Below are 16,890 nucleotides of genomic sequence, written 5' to 3'. Positions count from 1 at the left end.
TAAATGGAGCAAGAACCTGGGGGTTAGTTTTAAGAGCACTGTAGAGGAGTTGATGTTGCAAAGGAGTGTCCCTTTTTCTTTTTAAGATTGGGCAGTTGAGAGTGAGAAGAAACAGATTTAGAGGTGCAGAGTGCAACAATTAAGGGAAAGGTGACCTGTCCTCAGTAAATGCTGCTGAGGTGGCTGTGTGCAGCTGTGTCTTGAAGGGGGCTGTTCGGCCTCTTTTGCCTAATGTGGAGTACGTTTTTAATGAGGCCTGCTGCTTTTTCGAATTGTTATGCATGCTGAGGCATTGTAAAAAGCAGTGGAGCTGAATTGTGGAATTGTAGGGAAGTGGAAGATGGAAGTCTACTCATGATAACTTGTTATTTGTGTTAAACTATGTCCATGACAAGTGCATGGGGAGTAAAAGTGGTTTCCTTCAGTAACCAGATTCTACCTAAAAATTCTGTATATTACTGGAACATTTATGCTGACGCTATTTTGCCATCATTTCCATTCTCAGCATTTACCCAATTACTCGATTATTTGCAATTGTCAACAAATTAAATGTTTTTTAGTTATTTTATGTATTTTCTACTCTCATTTTTAAAAATTGTCATTTTGGGCATATAGGAACTATGTCTTTTCTATGTGTCTTAGCCAGATAGACAAACATAAAATGCCCATTAGGCATATGTGGATTACGGTCAAGGTACATATGCAAATTAAAATTTGTTCTAAAATGTTTATAAAATAAAGGAGGCAAAATAATAGGTTAAACCATATGAAATTGCTGATATTTGACTATATTTGCCTATAAAAGGATCAATTTTATACAATTAAACCCCCTCCCCCAAAATGACAGTGATTGGCTATTGATTTCTAAATAATCTTAGAGCTGATTATCAATTTTGTTTACTTCTGTTATATTTTGAAAAACATATACATTCTGTTTAAATTTGTAAGTGTTCAGAGCTGATGATGAACCACAGCAATTCTTTAATACTCAAGCCTACCTTAGCATATACTACTAATGGATTACAACGAGAGACAATACAGAATCCTGATGGATCACAACAGTAAACATTATAACAACTTTTTTGACATTTTTGCTATATTACAGTCCTCCTGTCAGGCGCCAGAGAGGAAGAAGGGATCGTCTGTCTCGACATAATTCCATTAGTCAAGATGAAAATTATCACCATCTCCCTTATGCACAGCAGCAAGCAATAGAGGAACCTCGAGCCTTCCACCCTCCGAATGTATCTCCCCGTCTATTACACCCTGCTGCTCATCCACCCCAGCAGAATGCAGTAATGGTTGACATACATGATCAGGTATAGTAACAGAATGCCCAGGAAATACAGATGCTGAAAGTTGGTAGCAGTTTATTGAGGTTGGTTGTTTTTTATTGTAGATTTCTTTTAATTTTACCTAAAAGGAAACAGTTTTACCCAAAATGAAGCTATTTTAGGTAAGTTCATCATTCTTCATTGAGGATTAAAATTTAAATTCTACACAGCTTCCTTAGAAGAAGGTTGAACTTTAAAAAATTAGGATCAAGGTTGTGAAAGCTCAGAATGACTTCATTATAATAGTTGGTTTAAAATGACCAATACAGGATTTACAGCAGATATCAGACAGCTGGTGGTTTGAGTCTATATTCCTGTTTCCCTCTCCCTTCCGGTTTCTTCTGGAGTAATTCAGTAGGCAAGACAGTTGGGTGCATCTTTGATTACAAGTTTCTCTAGGTCTCCATGGAGATGACAGGTACAGAGCTTCCTTTCCCTTTGTTCCTTCCAGGAACTGAGGGACTAGCTGAGAAGAGGGTTTGCCAGTCCTTAGAGCCTGAGACCAAAATTGTATGATTTTCTGAGGTCAAAAAAGACACAAATCTAGGGACTTCGCTTGTGGTCCAGTGGGTAAGACTCCATGCTCCCAATGCAGGGAGCCGGGTTCAATCCCTGGTCGGGGAACTAGATCCCACATGCATGCCGCAACTAAAAGATCCTGCATGCCAGAACTAAGACTCGGCGCAGCCAAAATAAATAAGTAAATAAATATTATTAAAAAAAAGACAAATCTAGGCATATTCTTATAAAGTTTCTGGATTTTAAGGATAAGGAAAAAAAATTTTCCAAGTTTATAGACAGCAGAAATTACAAAGGAAAGGAAATCAAATCAGACTAGCGTTTGATTTTTTTTTTTTTTTTTTTAATCTACTGCACTGGATGCTGGAAAACAATGAAAGTACCGTATACTGACAGTTGAAAGAAAATGTGATTTTGCTCAGACATCCTTCTTCCTTCAGCCATGTTCTTTCCCTTTATGTTCATGAAACACTTAAAAAAAATTAATCACATAATAAGTTTTAAAAAGAAAAGTTGTTCCAGACCATATTTTTTGTGGTCATAATCTGATAAAACTAAATCATAAGTTTTAAAAAAAGATTTTAAAAAAATGACACTGAAATATTTGAGGCAAGGTTGTAAAGGAAAAATCTTCATACCATAGTCAGTGGGACAGGCCAAAGCTGTTCTCCAAGAAATTTTTATAAACCTTCATTATGAACACTAATTGCTTGAGTAATTAGGGTGAAATGTTACAGAATAAACCAAAAGGAATTGGGATGAATAACTTACCAGGCAAACAACTAAAATTAATGATTTGAAAATCTATTCTTTTAATAAGGGAAGTAGCACAAAGAAAACCCAATCCTAGTGCTTTGAAAAGTTGGTACGGATGGCACACCTCTTCTGGGCTTGGTTATAGAAAAAAGAACAAATGTAAAGAAGAGTAGGAATGATAAAAAGATACATCTCTATATGTAGGAAACATTCAAAGAATTTTTTCAGTTGTAAAATGAAAATAGCACCTGTTTCATAAGGGATGTTGAAAGAATTAAGAGGTAATCCATTCTGAGCACTTAAACTAGTGCAAGTGGTAAGTGCTCAAGTATTGCTTCATTGTTAACTATTATAATGAAATTTTATATATAACCCTGGGGGGGACAAAAGAAAACTTGAAGTTCCAAAAATTGACCCAATAATAACAGGAAAATTTGAATTACCACAGAAGTGTGAAAGCTAATCAGAGATTTACCAAGGCACGGTGACAAGATAGCTTCACAGCTGTTTTCTCTAACCTTTAGAGAGTGCTCAAATAATTCTAGGTGGCTTTTTTTTAATAAGTCAAACTCTCTATTTTGTGAAACCAGCATAGTTTTAATACCAAAAGCAAATAAAGATAGTAATCCCCCCAAACTCCCTAATGCATAGGCAGAATTTCTAAATAGATGTTTAGAAAGTACACTATAGCACCATATCAAAAGAGTAATAAACTGTGACCAAATAAGATCTATTCCAAGTAAGAGACGATAGTTTTGTATGAAAATCATATCGCATTAGCAAATAATAGAAGAAAAAGCATATGATTATAATCAAAAGATGTTGAAAAGTCAGTTAAAGTTTACTAAGAACTCTAACAAAATAGAGCAAGAAGGAAATTAATTATAATAAATAAAACTAATAGCAAGTATCCTAATCTGTGAGTGACAAATCAGCAACTAGAGAGATACTTGCTCTGTTCGTATTTATTCAGTGTTATGTTAGGAGTTCTACCAAATGCAGAATGATATTGTAATGGATATAAAACATTGAAAGAAATCATTGTATCTTTCTCCCTCTCATTATATAATTGTAGTAGAAGAAAACACAAGATATTCTAGTTTGAAAGAATTTGATACAGTGCCTAAATGCAAATTACGTGTACAGAAAGCAATAACTTATGTCGATCAGCTGATGAATAGATGCAATACGGTGTATCTCTGCAGTGGAATATTACTCAAAAAGTAGTGAAGTACTAATTCATGCTACCACATGGATTAACCTTGAAAACATGCTTAGTAAAAGAAGCCAGTCACAAAAGGCTACAGATTCACAGTTTGTATGATTTCATTTATATGAAATGTCTAAAATAGGCAAATCCATAGAAACAAAGTATGAATGAAGTGATTGCTTATCATTAGTAGAATAAATTAGGATACCTTCATACCATGGAATGAATCTGTTACAAAGAATTACTTAGAATTATGCCAGGAATGTGAGTGATATCTGCAAGATACGGTTGAGCAAGAAAAACAAAATTGAGGAAAGTGTTACGTTCAATTTTGTAAAACGTGGTGATTAAATATTTGTATACATAGGACTCTGAACATAGAGAAGAATACGGAGAAATATATACTAGGCGTGAGGGGGGTGAGTGCTAAAGTGAAGGGAAAGGGAAGGAGGGTAGAGATGGAACCAAAGAAAGAAAAGGAAAAGACTTAATTTCAGAAAAGATGGTATCTCGTTTATATAAAGTTACTTATTGGGTCTACATATTGAAAAATGAAACAATTGCATATGTAAACACCAGAACAACACAAGACATAGAAAACCTGAACAGACCAATAGCAATGGAAGAAATTAAAGGCATAATAAAAAACCTGTCTTTATAGATTACATCTGAATTCTGTCTAATCTCTATAAAGAACTGAAAGTTCCAATTTAAACTATTCCACATCATAGACAAAGATAGAAATTTTCAAAGTATATTTTGTGAAGCTTACATAACCTTAATAATAAAACCTCAGACAGTACAACAGATGAAAGCGTTCAACTAGTTTCCCTCTTGAATACAGATGCAGGTGCTTTAAATAATAAACCATAGCTAGTGTTATACTAAAATAGTCTATTAGCGAAGTTGAAATAATGATTATTAGAGTTTATCCTGGCAATGCAGGATAAGTTCAACATTAGGAAAACTTTTTTTTAGTTTGTTTTTGTTTTGGGCTGCGTTGGTGCTGTGTTGGGTCTTCATTGCTGTGCGCGGGCTTTCTCTAGTTGCGGCGAGCAGGGGCTACTCTTTGTTGCCGTGCGTGGGCTTCTCCTTGCGGTGGCTTCTTTTGTTGTGGAGCACAGGCTTTAGAGTGGAGGCTCAGTAGTTGTGGCACACAGGCTTAGTTGCCCCATGGTAGGTGGGATCTTCTTGGACCGGTGCTCAAACCTGTGTCCCCTGCATTGGCAGACGGATTCTTAACCACTGTGCCACCAGGGAAGCCCAGGAAATGTTTTAAGGTAATAGATTTCATCAACACTCTAAAGGGAGAATGTTTTGTTAATAGATGCAAAAATATAAAATTTAGCCATCATGTCCAATAAAAGGTCTTATAATAATGGAAGAGGGAGTTTTATTTTCTAGAGCTGGTAGGCAAGGTTATTGAGACCATCCCCATTGATTGAGGACAATTGACTATACTAGATAAATTATTAATATCCTAAAAGCATCAGAAGAGCTTAAAGATCAGAGGAATTGCCAGGTCAAAATTTAAGGGATAGTAGGGATGATAGTTCTATCCTGAAGGCATGTTGTTCATTTATGCAAACTTGAACTTCAATTTTAAGTCCCATCATGAGGCACAAGAGAACAGGAATCAGAGACCACTGTTTAAGGAGTCCCTTCCAACATAGATGACCCTTCTTAGGTAAAATAGGCACCTTAAAGGGCTGTATCCTTAGAATAAGAGTGATCAGAAACAAATGTAATTTGCGGCCAAATTCGTATCAGACTGAAATTAGTGAAAGTACTTGGGATGGCAGGGGCCTAGAAAACATGCAGATTCTCTTTGGAGGAAGAAATCTTCAGGCTAGTTTTCAAAAAGTTCAAGGACAGTAAGCAGTAAACAAAGTTAACCAAGTATGTGAGGAAAAAAGGACTACAAATGAAAACCAACAGAAATAGATCTACAGTGAGTTCACATAATCTATTTCTTTCTTTTTTTCTTGATCTTTATTGGAGTATAATTACTTCACAATACTGTGTTAGTTTCTGTTGCACAACAAAGCGTATCAGCCATATGCATACACATGTCCCCCTGTCCCCTCCCTCTTTAGCCTTCCTCCCATCCTCCCTATCCCACCCTTCTATGTCATCTCAAAGCACTGAGCCAGTCTCCCTGTGCTATGCTGCTGCTTCTCACCAGCCAACTATTATACATTCAGTAGTGTATATATGTCGATGCTACTCCCACTTTGCCCCAGCTTCACCTTCCAACCCCATGTCCTCAAGTCCATTTTCTGTGTCTACCTCTTTATTCCTGCCCTGCAACTACGTTCATTGGTACCTTTTTTTTTTTTTAAGATTCCATATATATGCGTTAGCATACAGTATTTGTTTTTCTCTTTCTGACTTACTTCACTCTGTATGACAGACTCTAGGTCCATCCACCTCACTACAAATAACTCAGTTTCGTTTCTTTTAATGGCTGAGTAATATTCCATTGTATATATGTGCCACATCTTCATTATCCATTCATCTGTCAGTGGACATTTAGGTTGCTTCCATGTCCTGACTATTGTAAATAGTGCTGCAGTGAACATTGTGGTACATGTCTCTTTCTGAATTATGATTTTCTCAGGGTATATGCCCAGTAGTGGGATTGCTGGGTCATATGGTAGTTCTATTTTTAGTTTTTTTTTGTTTGTTTGTTTTTGTTTTTGCGGCACGCAGGCCTCTCACCGTTGTGGCCTCTCCCGTTGCAGAGCACAGGCTCCAGACGTGCAGGCTCAGTGGCCATGGCTTACAGGCCTAGCCGCTCCACGGCATGTGGGATCTTCCTGGACCGGGGCACAAACCCGCGTCCCCTGCATCAGCAGGCGGACTCTCAACCACTGCGCCACCAGGGAAGCCCCTATTTTTAGTTTTCTAAGGAACCTCCATACTGTTCTCCATAGTGGCTGTATCAGTTTACATTCCTACCAACAGTGCAAGAAGGTTCCCTTTTCACCACACCCTCTCTGGCATTTACTGTTTGTAGATTTTTTTGATGATGGCCGTTCTGAGCGTCATGAGGTGATACCTCATTATAGTTTTGATTTGCATTTCTCTAATATTAATTAGTGATGTTGAGCATCTTTTCATGTACTTCTTGGCCATGTGTATGTCTTCCTTGGTGAAATATCTGTTTAGGTCTTCCACTCATTTTTTAACTGGAATGTTTGTTTTTTTGATATTGAGCTCCATGAGCTGTTTGTATATTTTGGAAGTTAATCCTTGGTTGTTTCATTTGCAAATATTTTCTACCATTCTGAGGGTTGTCTTTTTGTCTTGTTTATGGTTTCCTTTGCTGTGCAAAAGCTTTTAAGTTTAATTAAGTCCAATTTGTTTATTTTTGTTTTTATTTCTGTTACTTTAGGAGGTGGGTCAGAAAAGATCTTGCTGTGGTTTATGTCAAAGAGTGTTTTTCCTATGTTTTCCTCTAAGAGTTTTATAGTGTCTGGTCTTACATTTAGGTCTTTAATCCACTTTGAGTTTATTTTTGTGTATGGTGTTAGGGAGTGTTCTAATTTCATTCTTGTACATGTAGCTGCCCAGTTTTCCCAGCACCACTTATTGAAGAGGCTGTCTTTTCTCCATTGTATGTTCTTGCCTCCTTTGTTGTAAATTAGGTGCCCATATGTGCATGGGTTTATCTCTGGGCATTCTATCTTGTATCATTGATCTGTATTTCTGTTTTTATGCCAGTACCATACTGTCTTGAATACTGTAGCTTTGTGGTATAGTTTGAAGTCAGGGAGCCTGATTGCTCCAACTCCGTTTTTCTTTCTCAAGATTACTTTGGCTATTCGCGGTCTTTTGCGTTTCCATACAAATTGTAAAGTATTTTGTTCTAATTCTGTGAAGGATGCCATTCGTAGTTTGTGCAGTTTTTTGGAAGAGTTTGAGAAGGATCGGTATTAGCTCTCCTTTACATGTTTGATAGAATTCGCCTGTGAAGCCATCTAGTCCTGGACTTTTGTTTGTTGGAAGAGTTTTAATTATGTTCAATTTAATTACTTATGTTAGGTCTGTTTATATTTTCTAATTCTTCCTGGTTCAGTCTTGTAAAATTGTACCTTTCCAAGAATTTGCCCATTTCTTCATGGTTGTCCATTTTATTGGCATATAGTTGTTTGTAGTAGTCTTTTATAAAACTTTGTATTTCTGCAGTGTCAGTTGTGATTTCTCTTTTTTCATTTCTAATTTTATTGATTTGTGTCCTCTCCCTTTTTCCTTGATGAGTCTGGCTAAGGGTTTATTGATTATGTTTATCTTCTCAAAGAGCCAGGTTTTAGTTTTATTGATCTTTGCTGTTGTTTTCTTTGTTTATATTTCATTTATTTCTGCTCTGATCTTTATGATTTCTTTCCTTCTACTGACTTTGGGTTTTCTTTGTTCTTTTTTCTCTAGTTGTTTTAAGTATAGGGTTAGATTGTTTATTTGAGATTTTTCTTGTTTCTTGAGGCGAGATTGAATTGCTATAAACTTCCCTCTTAGAACTACTTTTGCTGCGTCCCATAGGGTTAGGGTCGTCGTGTTTTTGTTGTCATTTGTTTCTATGTATTTTTTAATTTCTTCTTTGATTTCTTCAGTGATCTCTTGGTTATCAACTAGCGCAGTGTTTAGCCTCCATGTATTTGTGTTTTTACAGGTTTTTCCCTGTAATTGATTACCAATCTCATAGCGTTGTTGTCAGAAAAGATGCTTGCTATGATTTCAATTTTCCTAAATTTTCCGAGGCTTGATTTGTGACCCAAGATGTGATCTGTCCTGGAGGATGTTCCATGTCCACTTGAGAAGAAAGTGTATTCTGCCACTTGTGGGTGTAGTGTTCTATAAATATCCATTAGATCTATCTGATCTATTGTGTCATTTAAAGCTTGTGTTTCCTTCTTTATTTTGTTTGGATGATCTGTCCATTGGTGTAAGTGGGGTGTTAAAGTCCCCTACTATGATTGTGTTACTGTCTATCTCTCCTTTCGTGGTTGTTAGCATTTGCCTTATGTATTGAAGTGCTCCTATGTTGGGTGTATAAACGTTTATAATTGTTATATCTTATTCTTAGATTGATCCTTTGATCATTATGTAGTGTCCCTCCTTAGCCCTGTAACAGTCTTTATTTTAAAGTCTATTTTATCTGATACAAGTATTGCTACTTCAGCTTCCTTTTGATTTCCATTTGCATGGGATATCTTTTTCCATCCCTTCACTTTCAGTCTGTATTTGTCCCTAGGTCTGAAGTGGGTCTCTTGTAGACAGCATATATATGGGTCTTGTTTTTGTATCCATTCAGCCAGTCTGTGTCTTTTGGTTGGGGCATCTAATCTGTTTACATTCAGGTTTATTGTTGATATGTATGTTCCTATTACCATTCTCTTAATTGTTTTGGGTTTGTTTTTGTGTGTCCTTTTCTTCTCTTGTGTTTCCCACTTAGAGAAATTTCTTTAGCATTTGTTGTAAAGCTGCTTTGATGGTGCTGAATTCTCTTAGCTTTTGTTTGTCTGAAAAGCTTTTGACTTCTCTGTAGAATCTGAATGAGATCCTTGCCTTGGTTGTAGGTTTTTCTCTTTCATTGCTTTAAGTATATTCTGCCACTCCCTTCTGGCCTTCAGAATTTCCGCTGAAAAATCAGCTGATAACCTTATAGGGATTCCTTTGTATGTTATTTTTTGTTTTTCCCTTGCTGCTTTTAATATTTTTTCTTTGAATTTAATTTTTGTTAGTTAGGTTAATATGTGTCTTGGTGTGTTTTTCCTAGGGTTTATCCTGTATGGGACTCTCTGTGCTTCCTGGACTTGGGTGATTATTTCCTTTCCCATGTTAGGGAAGTTTTCCACTATAATCTCTTCAAATATTTTCTCAGACCCTTTCTTTTTCTCTTCTTCTTCTGGGACCCCTATAATTCGAATGTTGGTGCATTTAGTATTGTCCCAGAGGTCTGTGAGATTGTCTTCAATTCTTTTCATTCTTATTTATTCTGCTTCTCAGCAGTTATTTCCACCATTTTGTCTTCCAGCTCACTTATTCATTCTTCTGCCTCAGTTATTCTGTTATTGATTCCTTCTAGTTTATTTTTCATTTCATTTATTGTGTTGTTCATCTCTGTTTGTGTGTTCTTTAGTTCTTCTAGATCTTTGTTAAATATTTCTTGTATTTTCTCAATCGTGCCTGCATTCTGGATCTTCTTTACTGTCATTACTCTGAATTCTTTTTCAGGTAGATTGGCTTTTTCCTCTTCATTTATTTGGTCTTACAGGTTTTTACCTTGCTCCTTCATCTGTGACATATTTTTTTGCATCCTCTCTCTCTCTCTCTTTCTTTTTTTTTTTTTTTTAGTGAGTGCGATTGTGATCCTGTCTTAATGGTTGTTTGGCCTGAGGCTTCGAACACTGGGGTTTGTAGGCTGTTGGGTAGAGCTGGATCTTGGTGCTGAGATGGGGACCTCACTCACTCTGGTGAATATTCCCTAGGGTCTGAGGTTCTCTGTTAGTCCAGTGGTTCGGCCTCAGGGCTCCCACCACAGGAGCTTCAGCCCGACCCCAGGCTTGTGAACCAAGATCCCACAAGCTGCCTGGGGCACGGTTGGGGCGGTGGGAACCACAACAATAACAAAGTAAAAAATAAAATTAGACTAGGAAACTAACAGATGTTAGGAAGAATATAAAAATAAAAATATAGGTGGAACAACAACTGGAAGGTACATCAGTACCACAGTAGTAAAAAGGAGGGGGGGAGGGCTTCCCTGGTGGCACAGTGGTTGAGAGTCCGCCTGCCGATGCAGGGGACACGGGTTCATGCCCCGGTCCGGGAAGATCCCCCATGCCGCGGAGCGGCTGGGCCCGTGAGCCATGGCCGCTGAGCCTGCGCGTCCGGAGCCTGTGCTCCGCAGCGGGAGAGGCCACAGCAGTGAGAGGCCTGCGTACCGCAAAAAAAAAAAAGGAGGGGGGGAAAGGAAAAAAAGGGGGGGGGGGGGCCTTGGCTGTGGAGGGCAGGGCCTAAGCAAGGGTGAGGTTTGGGTGGTGGGTGGGGCCAATGCTCAGGACCCACAGGGCTGGAAAAGACTGTGGGGGGTGGGGCTTAGGCTCAAGGAACAGAAAGAACCCAGGTATGCCCCCCACCCCTGGTCTCAGAGGGCAGGGGACCTCACCTGGGAGCCCAGAAGGCTTCCTGGGCTCAAGTGGGTGGGGCAAACTCCCTCCCACCTCTCCTGCTCCTCTGGTCTGGGTGGGCCCCTCCCACCTGCCTCTCCTGATCTCCCTGGCCTCAGGGGCACTGATCCTGTCTGGCCTGCACTTCTCCTCCCCACTCAGTCCCCCTACATCCTACTAGTTCACTTTGGGGTTCCTCCCATCTCCTTGCCATCAGAGTCCCCCACCAGCAGCTAGCAGGTGCCCTAGTTGTGGGGAGATGCTAGCTCCGCGTATTCCCACACAGCCTTCTTCTACGTTTGTTCCACATAACTATTTCAAACAGCATAATTAATGGTAAAACTTTGAGTGCTTGAGTGAGTGTTGTCTTTTAGAAATAAGTACTGAAATATTTATGAAGTGAGAGGTTCCTGGGATTTGCTTCAGCAAAGTACAGGAAAGGGAGAAGTTGATGGGAGTGGATTGGATATATGGTTTTGTGGTTTTGGAGGCATGTGCTAGATATGGGGGTTCAGTATACTGGTATTGAACATGTTTGAAATTCCCCGTAATAAATACGCAAATAAGAAAGTAAAATTGAAAAATCAAAATAATACAAAGGAAGTTAAGAATCTTTAAAAGATGTTCAAGCCCTCTCTGTAGAAGATTGTAAAACTGTCTAAATACTAAAAGATTTGGCTTGAAAGATCCAAATTTGTAAAAACTGCTTTCAAAACGGACATACAGGGTGAGTAGAATTAGTGTACTCCCAAGTAAATTTCCAGTAAGTTTTTTGATGTTACTTGAGAAGCGGATTCTGCAATTTCTATGACATTTTAAAGGACCTGGGATTATCCAGAGCAGGGAAAAGCAGAGTATTGCTGGCTGTTTTTGTAGAGTTTTATTGGAATACAACTATGCCTATTTATTTATCTGTCATTTGTGGCTGCTTTGTGCAGGGACCAGGATGGCCCACAAGCTTAAAGTATTTACTTTTCTGTCCCTTTATGAAATAGTTGGCCAACTAACGCTCTGGTCTAGAATCTCTAAGGCCCCTTGGTCCTCAAAGTATGTCTTGGATCAGCTGAGCAGCAGCAGCAGCGTCACCTAGACATTTGTTAAAAATGCAGATTCTCAGACTATACAGTAGACTTACTAGGTAAGGGATCCAGCAATCTGTTTTAACCCAGGTGATTCTAATGCACACTACAATTAAGAGAACCTCTGGTGTATAATTCTGAAGTAGAACAAGGTGGGTAGAGTAGCTCTTCCAGTTATTAGGACTAATTATAAAGCTATATGAAGGTATTTTTGCCAGAATAATTAAATATGCTAGTGAAATAGAATATAAGCTCAGAGATATACTAACAGATTTAAGAATACTTTATATGTGATATATAACTGCAGATGAGTTGGGAGAAGACAGAATTTTTAATAAATGATGCTGAGACAATTAGATATCCAAATGAAAACATGAAACTGGATCCTTTATCTCATACCATCTACAAATGTCAGTTCCAGGTAGATTAAAGATGTAAATGTTAATGGCAATATAAGCTTTTAAGAAAGTAAAATGGGAATGGCTTCATGACCTTAAGTAGGGAAGGCTTTCTTCAAGACATAGGAAAAGCACTAACTATACAGAGAACTGTTGATAAATTAAAGAACTTGTGTTCATTGTGAGAAATAGACTTAGACATATATTTTGGTCACTTAATTTTTGGCAAAAATGCCAAAGGAATTCCAGGAGAAAAAGGAAGGTCTTTTTCAGTAATGGTGTGAAAACAACTGGATATCTATGTGGATAAATTTGAACCTTGGCTCCTACTTCATATAGTACACAAAAATAAAGTTGGTTTCTAGATTTAAATGTGAAAGATAAAGAAAATAAAATAAAAGAGATGTCTTCATAAGGTAGGCAAAGATTTCTTAAACAGGATATATAAAGTACTAGCTGCTTGGTAAAACACCAACATACTGGATTTCATTAAAATAAAAAGTTTCTGCTCATCCAAAAGCCAGTATTTTAAAAGTGAAAAAGCAAGCCACTGTCTGGAAGAAAATATTCACAATACTATTTCTGAGAAAGGATTAGAATCCAGAACATTAAAGATTTTGTATACATATCCATTAAAATCAGATCTAAGATAGGTGCCTGTGAGCATCATTTTTGAAGGTTCTTCATTAGTAACGCAGAAAGACAAGAGTAAATAATTGTGTTGAGTCTTAGCAAATATAGTTGTATACATAGAAAAGGAGATTGTAATTTTTAAAAGTACTAGAATTAAAAAATTGGATAACATTGTTAGATTCGAGAAACATAAAATTAGTAACTTTTCTCATTACTAGCACTTAACCAATTTGACGTGGGGACTTCCCTGGCGATCCAGTGGTTAAGACTCTGAGCTTCCACTGCAAGGGGCAAGTGTTTGATCCCTGGTTGGGGGACTAAGATCCCACATGCCATGTGGTATGGCCAAAAAAGAAAAAGAAAGAAGAAAAAAGGCAGTTTGACATGGAAATAGAGAAAAATAATCTATCAGCAATATAACAAAGTCTACAAACTTACAAAAGAATTTTGAGGAAATTTAATAAGAATAATATAATCTTTATGAAGAAAACTAATTTCTTGAAGGTACAGTACTGTAGTAGTGAACATGTAATGACATGTATTCCAATGAAAAGCTGTAATATAAAATTATGTCCTTTGTAAAATAACATTTAATACAATTAATATAAATTAGGATTCCAGTGGGTTTTGAAACTGGATAAAATTACTTAAGGTTATTTACATAAGAATAAATGTGTGAAAATGGCCCAAAAATAAAATGAAAAGAAAGTATGGTAATGAGAAGAATTTGTCTTACTAGCTACTAACTTTTCTAGTAAGATACTAGAAGTGACACAGCACAAATTTGGCAGGAAATAGATCCAGGTATGTTTGGGAAGTTATTGATGAAAAAAGATGTATTTCAGTTTAGAGGAAAAGAGAGGGTTTATTTACCATTAAATAAAGAGTTTAACAGAAGATAAAACATGGACTGGGAAAATATTTTTGTTACACGTATCTCTAATTAGAAAGCCAAACTATAATGTTAATGGACAACCTTGTAGAAAGTGGGCAGTGAGCAAAGGATATAGATTATTTACATAAATATGTAATGGTTAATAAACATATTAAAAGATGTTGAACCTTTCTAATCAGAGAAATGCAAATTTAAAGCAAGCCGGTTGTGATATTGTTTTTTTTTCTTTATTCTAGTAGGTGAGCATGCTTGTAATGCGAATACATCTACCTGGAATGGAGGTGCTAGGAGTCCTATTGTTACTGTTGGGATTGTGACTTAATCCGTCCAGACTTTTGCTAAAGTTTAAAATACATTCACCCCTTTACCCAGTCACCCCTATGAAATAAATGAAACTAATATGTAAGGATATAAGTTCAGTGACATTTTTTATGGTTGTATTTGAATTGGTAGAAAGAGTGAATACAACTTGAATGTCCACTAGTATATAAATGATAGGACTGTGTTAAAGTGATGAGTGTACTTGAAATATCTTGTTAGTGTCAAAAAGAATGAATTGCTTTTAATTTCCTTGAAGAGATATCTACAATATTAATTGAAAAAAGTAAGTTGCAGGGTAATATCTCATTTCTGTTAAGAACAAAGCCAAACATGACAATAGTTCATGGATAATCATACTAGCATATGTTTATATACTCATGGAGAATGATGTGGGAGAACACATTATTAATATTGATTTCTTCCAGATAGGTAGGGTGGGAATAAAACTGGCCAGGAGAGAAGGAAATTATTTAACTTTTTAAAAATGCTATCAGTACTTTACGTTGTTTCACTAGTTGCAGTTAAACAAAGTTTTTTTTTTCTGTTGAATGTCACCAGGTCATTAGAAGATATGTTTAATTTTTCCAAATGTCCTCTTTAGAAAAATTTTCTGCTCTTAAGAGCAGGCTAGAAGAGTTAATATAGCAATTCATTATTCTCCTGGACTTTTTAAGTCTTTTTGAGGGAAGACTTTAGACCCAGGTCACTGGGTAATATAGTACTCTTGAAATTCAAGTCACCTTTCTTTTCTTTTGATAAGAATATTTTGGTTGAAACTAGTACATTGTGAAAATATGTGCAGCGAAGAGGAGAATCAGTAAATGCCCAGATCTTAATTTTTAATAGTTGATGTTTTATCCAAACAGTTAAAAGTTCTAATGTTCTGTTTTTCTTTCCTAATAGCTCCATCAGGGCACCGTTCCTGTTTCTTACACAGTAACAACAGTGGCACCACATGGGATTCCCCTCTGCACAGGCCAGCACATCCCTGCTTGCAGTACACAACAGGTCCCAGGATGCTCTGTGGTTTTCAGTGGACAGCACCTCCCTGTCTGTAGTGTGCCTCCTCCAGTAAGTCTGTGCAGTCCTTCTTTAGAGTGGCTAAATGTGTTATATAAGCAAAACCTGAGAGACTTGTACCTTTTCAGTTTCGAGTAAAAAAGGCAATTTTATTGCAACAGAAATTTCAATAGCACCTGTACAGTAACAGTTTAATAAAATTAGCTTTAAAACTTGATACGTTTTTACATTAAATTACACATATTTTAATAGCCTTTGAAGGTCAAAGCATGTTCCTCACATATCAGCACTTTATAATTAAACCTTGATAAAGACTGGGCTTTGGGTTTTAACATAGGATATTGGACTGGTTAGTAATAAAGTCTCAGAGACTTTAGTGATCAACATTAATAGTCTCAGCACCTACTGGGTTTTAACAGGCACTTTGAATACTTGGTCTTACTTATTCCTCACTATAGGAAGCCTGATGAAACTGAAAATGACTTGCTTAATATCATAGAGAAAAATTAGCTTGAGAAAACAGGGGTTCACGCTCACTTCTTTCTGCCTCTTACAAGCTATGCTTTATCCTTTACCAGCCCCCAGTCTAGCCTCCTTATTTCAAAAATGAGGTTGCTGAAAACCAGAGGATTTAAATGACTTGTCGAAGGTCAATAATGTCTTCAAAGTAAATCACTTTGCTAAATCTTAATATAATCCTAATATCCGTGTTTGAATTTGAGATTAAAACAAACACATACATACAAATACCAACACCAATTTAACAGATTAATTTACCCATGCTTGGTTTCTCAGTAATAGATTATAGAACCAGTGTTCTAAATTAGCAGACCAAAATATTGAGAGACCATAAAGCATTTAGTTGTGAGTTGGGCTCTTAGAAATAAAATCTACAAGATTGAAAAGGAGAGCTTCTTGGAAAGTAGTAATATCTGCTATATTTTAAACCAAGTGGAAAGAGATTCCTCTCCTATGCAGCACTTTCCCTCCATTTCATAGGTGTTACAAAAGCTTAAGTAAAAGGTACGTGTTTTGACTGGTTTATAAGAACTATATAAGATCCAGAATAATTACTAGTTACCATTATTTTACTAACAGATGCAAAATACACTAGTATTTCATTGTTAATATAGGTTATTAAAACATTTTGGTATGATTTTTGGGAGGGATACGGCAGTAACATTTCAATCTCACTGTATAGGTTTTTTAAAATTAATTATATATTCTAATACTTTTAACAAAAAATAATGGTTTCTCTTACAGATGCTTCAAGCATGTTCAGTTCAGCACTTACCAGTACCATACGCTGCGTTTCCACCCCTTATTTCTAGCGATCCATTTCTTTTACATCCTCCTCACCTTTCTCCCCATCACCCTCCTCATTTGCCACCTCCAGGCCAGTTTGTCCCTTTTCAAACACAGCAGTCACGATCGGTAGGTATCTCTAATCTTACTTATATCTTTAACTTTCACAGAATGTTTAGACCTAAAAGACAGATTAATTCAGTAGATGTAAGTTGTTACCATTTAGAAATTATAACTTAGGCACTTCTCTG

The 16,890-nt window shown here is 36.8% G+C and overlaps 1 protein-coding gene across 9 annotated transcripts in view; it reads left to right on the top strand.

Moving 5' to 3' along the window:
- RNF38 (ring finger protein 38) overlaps positions 1–16,890 on the top strand; it is a 121,626-nt gene that overhangs the window by 90,582 nt on the left and 14,154 nt on the right. For all 9 annotated transcript variants that reach the window (XM_024762987.1, XM_024762986.1, XM_024762984.1 and 6 more), the window contains 3 exons: positions 1,106–1,319; positions 15,218–15,385; positions 16,598–16,768. In XM_024762987.1, coding sequence (XP_024618755.1) covers positions 1,106–1,319; positions 15,218–15,385; positions 16,598–16,768 — 553 coding nt within the window. The remainder of the gene's footprint in view (positions 1–1,105; positions 1,320–15,217; positions 15,386–16,597; positions 16,769–16,890) is intronic.

This window comes from Neophocaena asiaeorientalis, unplaced genomic scaffold, assembly GCF_003031525.2.
Source record: "Neophocaena asiaeorientalis asiaeorientalis breed wild unplaced genomic scaffold, Neophocaena_asiaeorientalis_V1.1 scaffold449, whole genome shotgun sequence".
NCBI lineage: Eukaryota > Metazoa > Chordata > Mammalia > Artiodactyla > Phocoenidae > Neophocaena > Neophocaena asiaeorientalis.
Note: the sequence above shows the minus strand (reverse complement) of the source record. Positions and strands in the feature narration are given on the sequence as shown.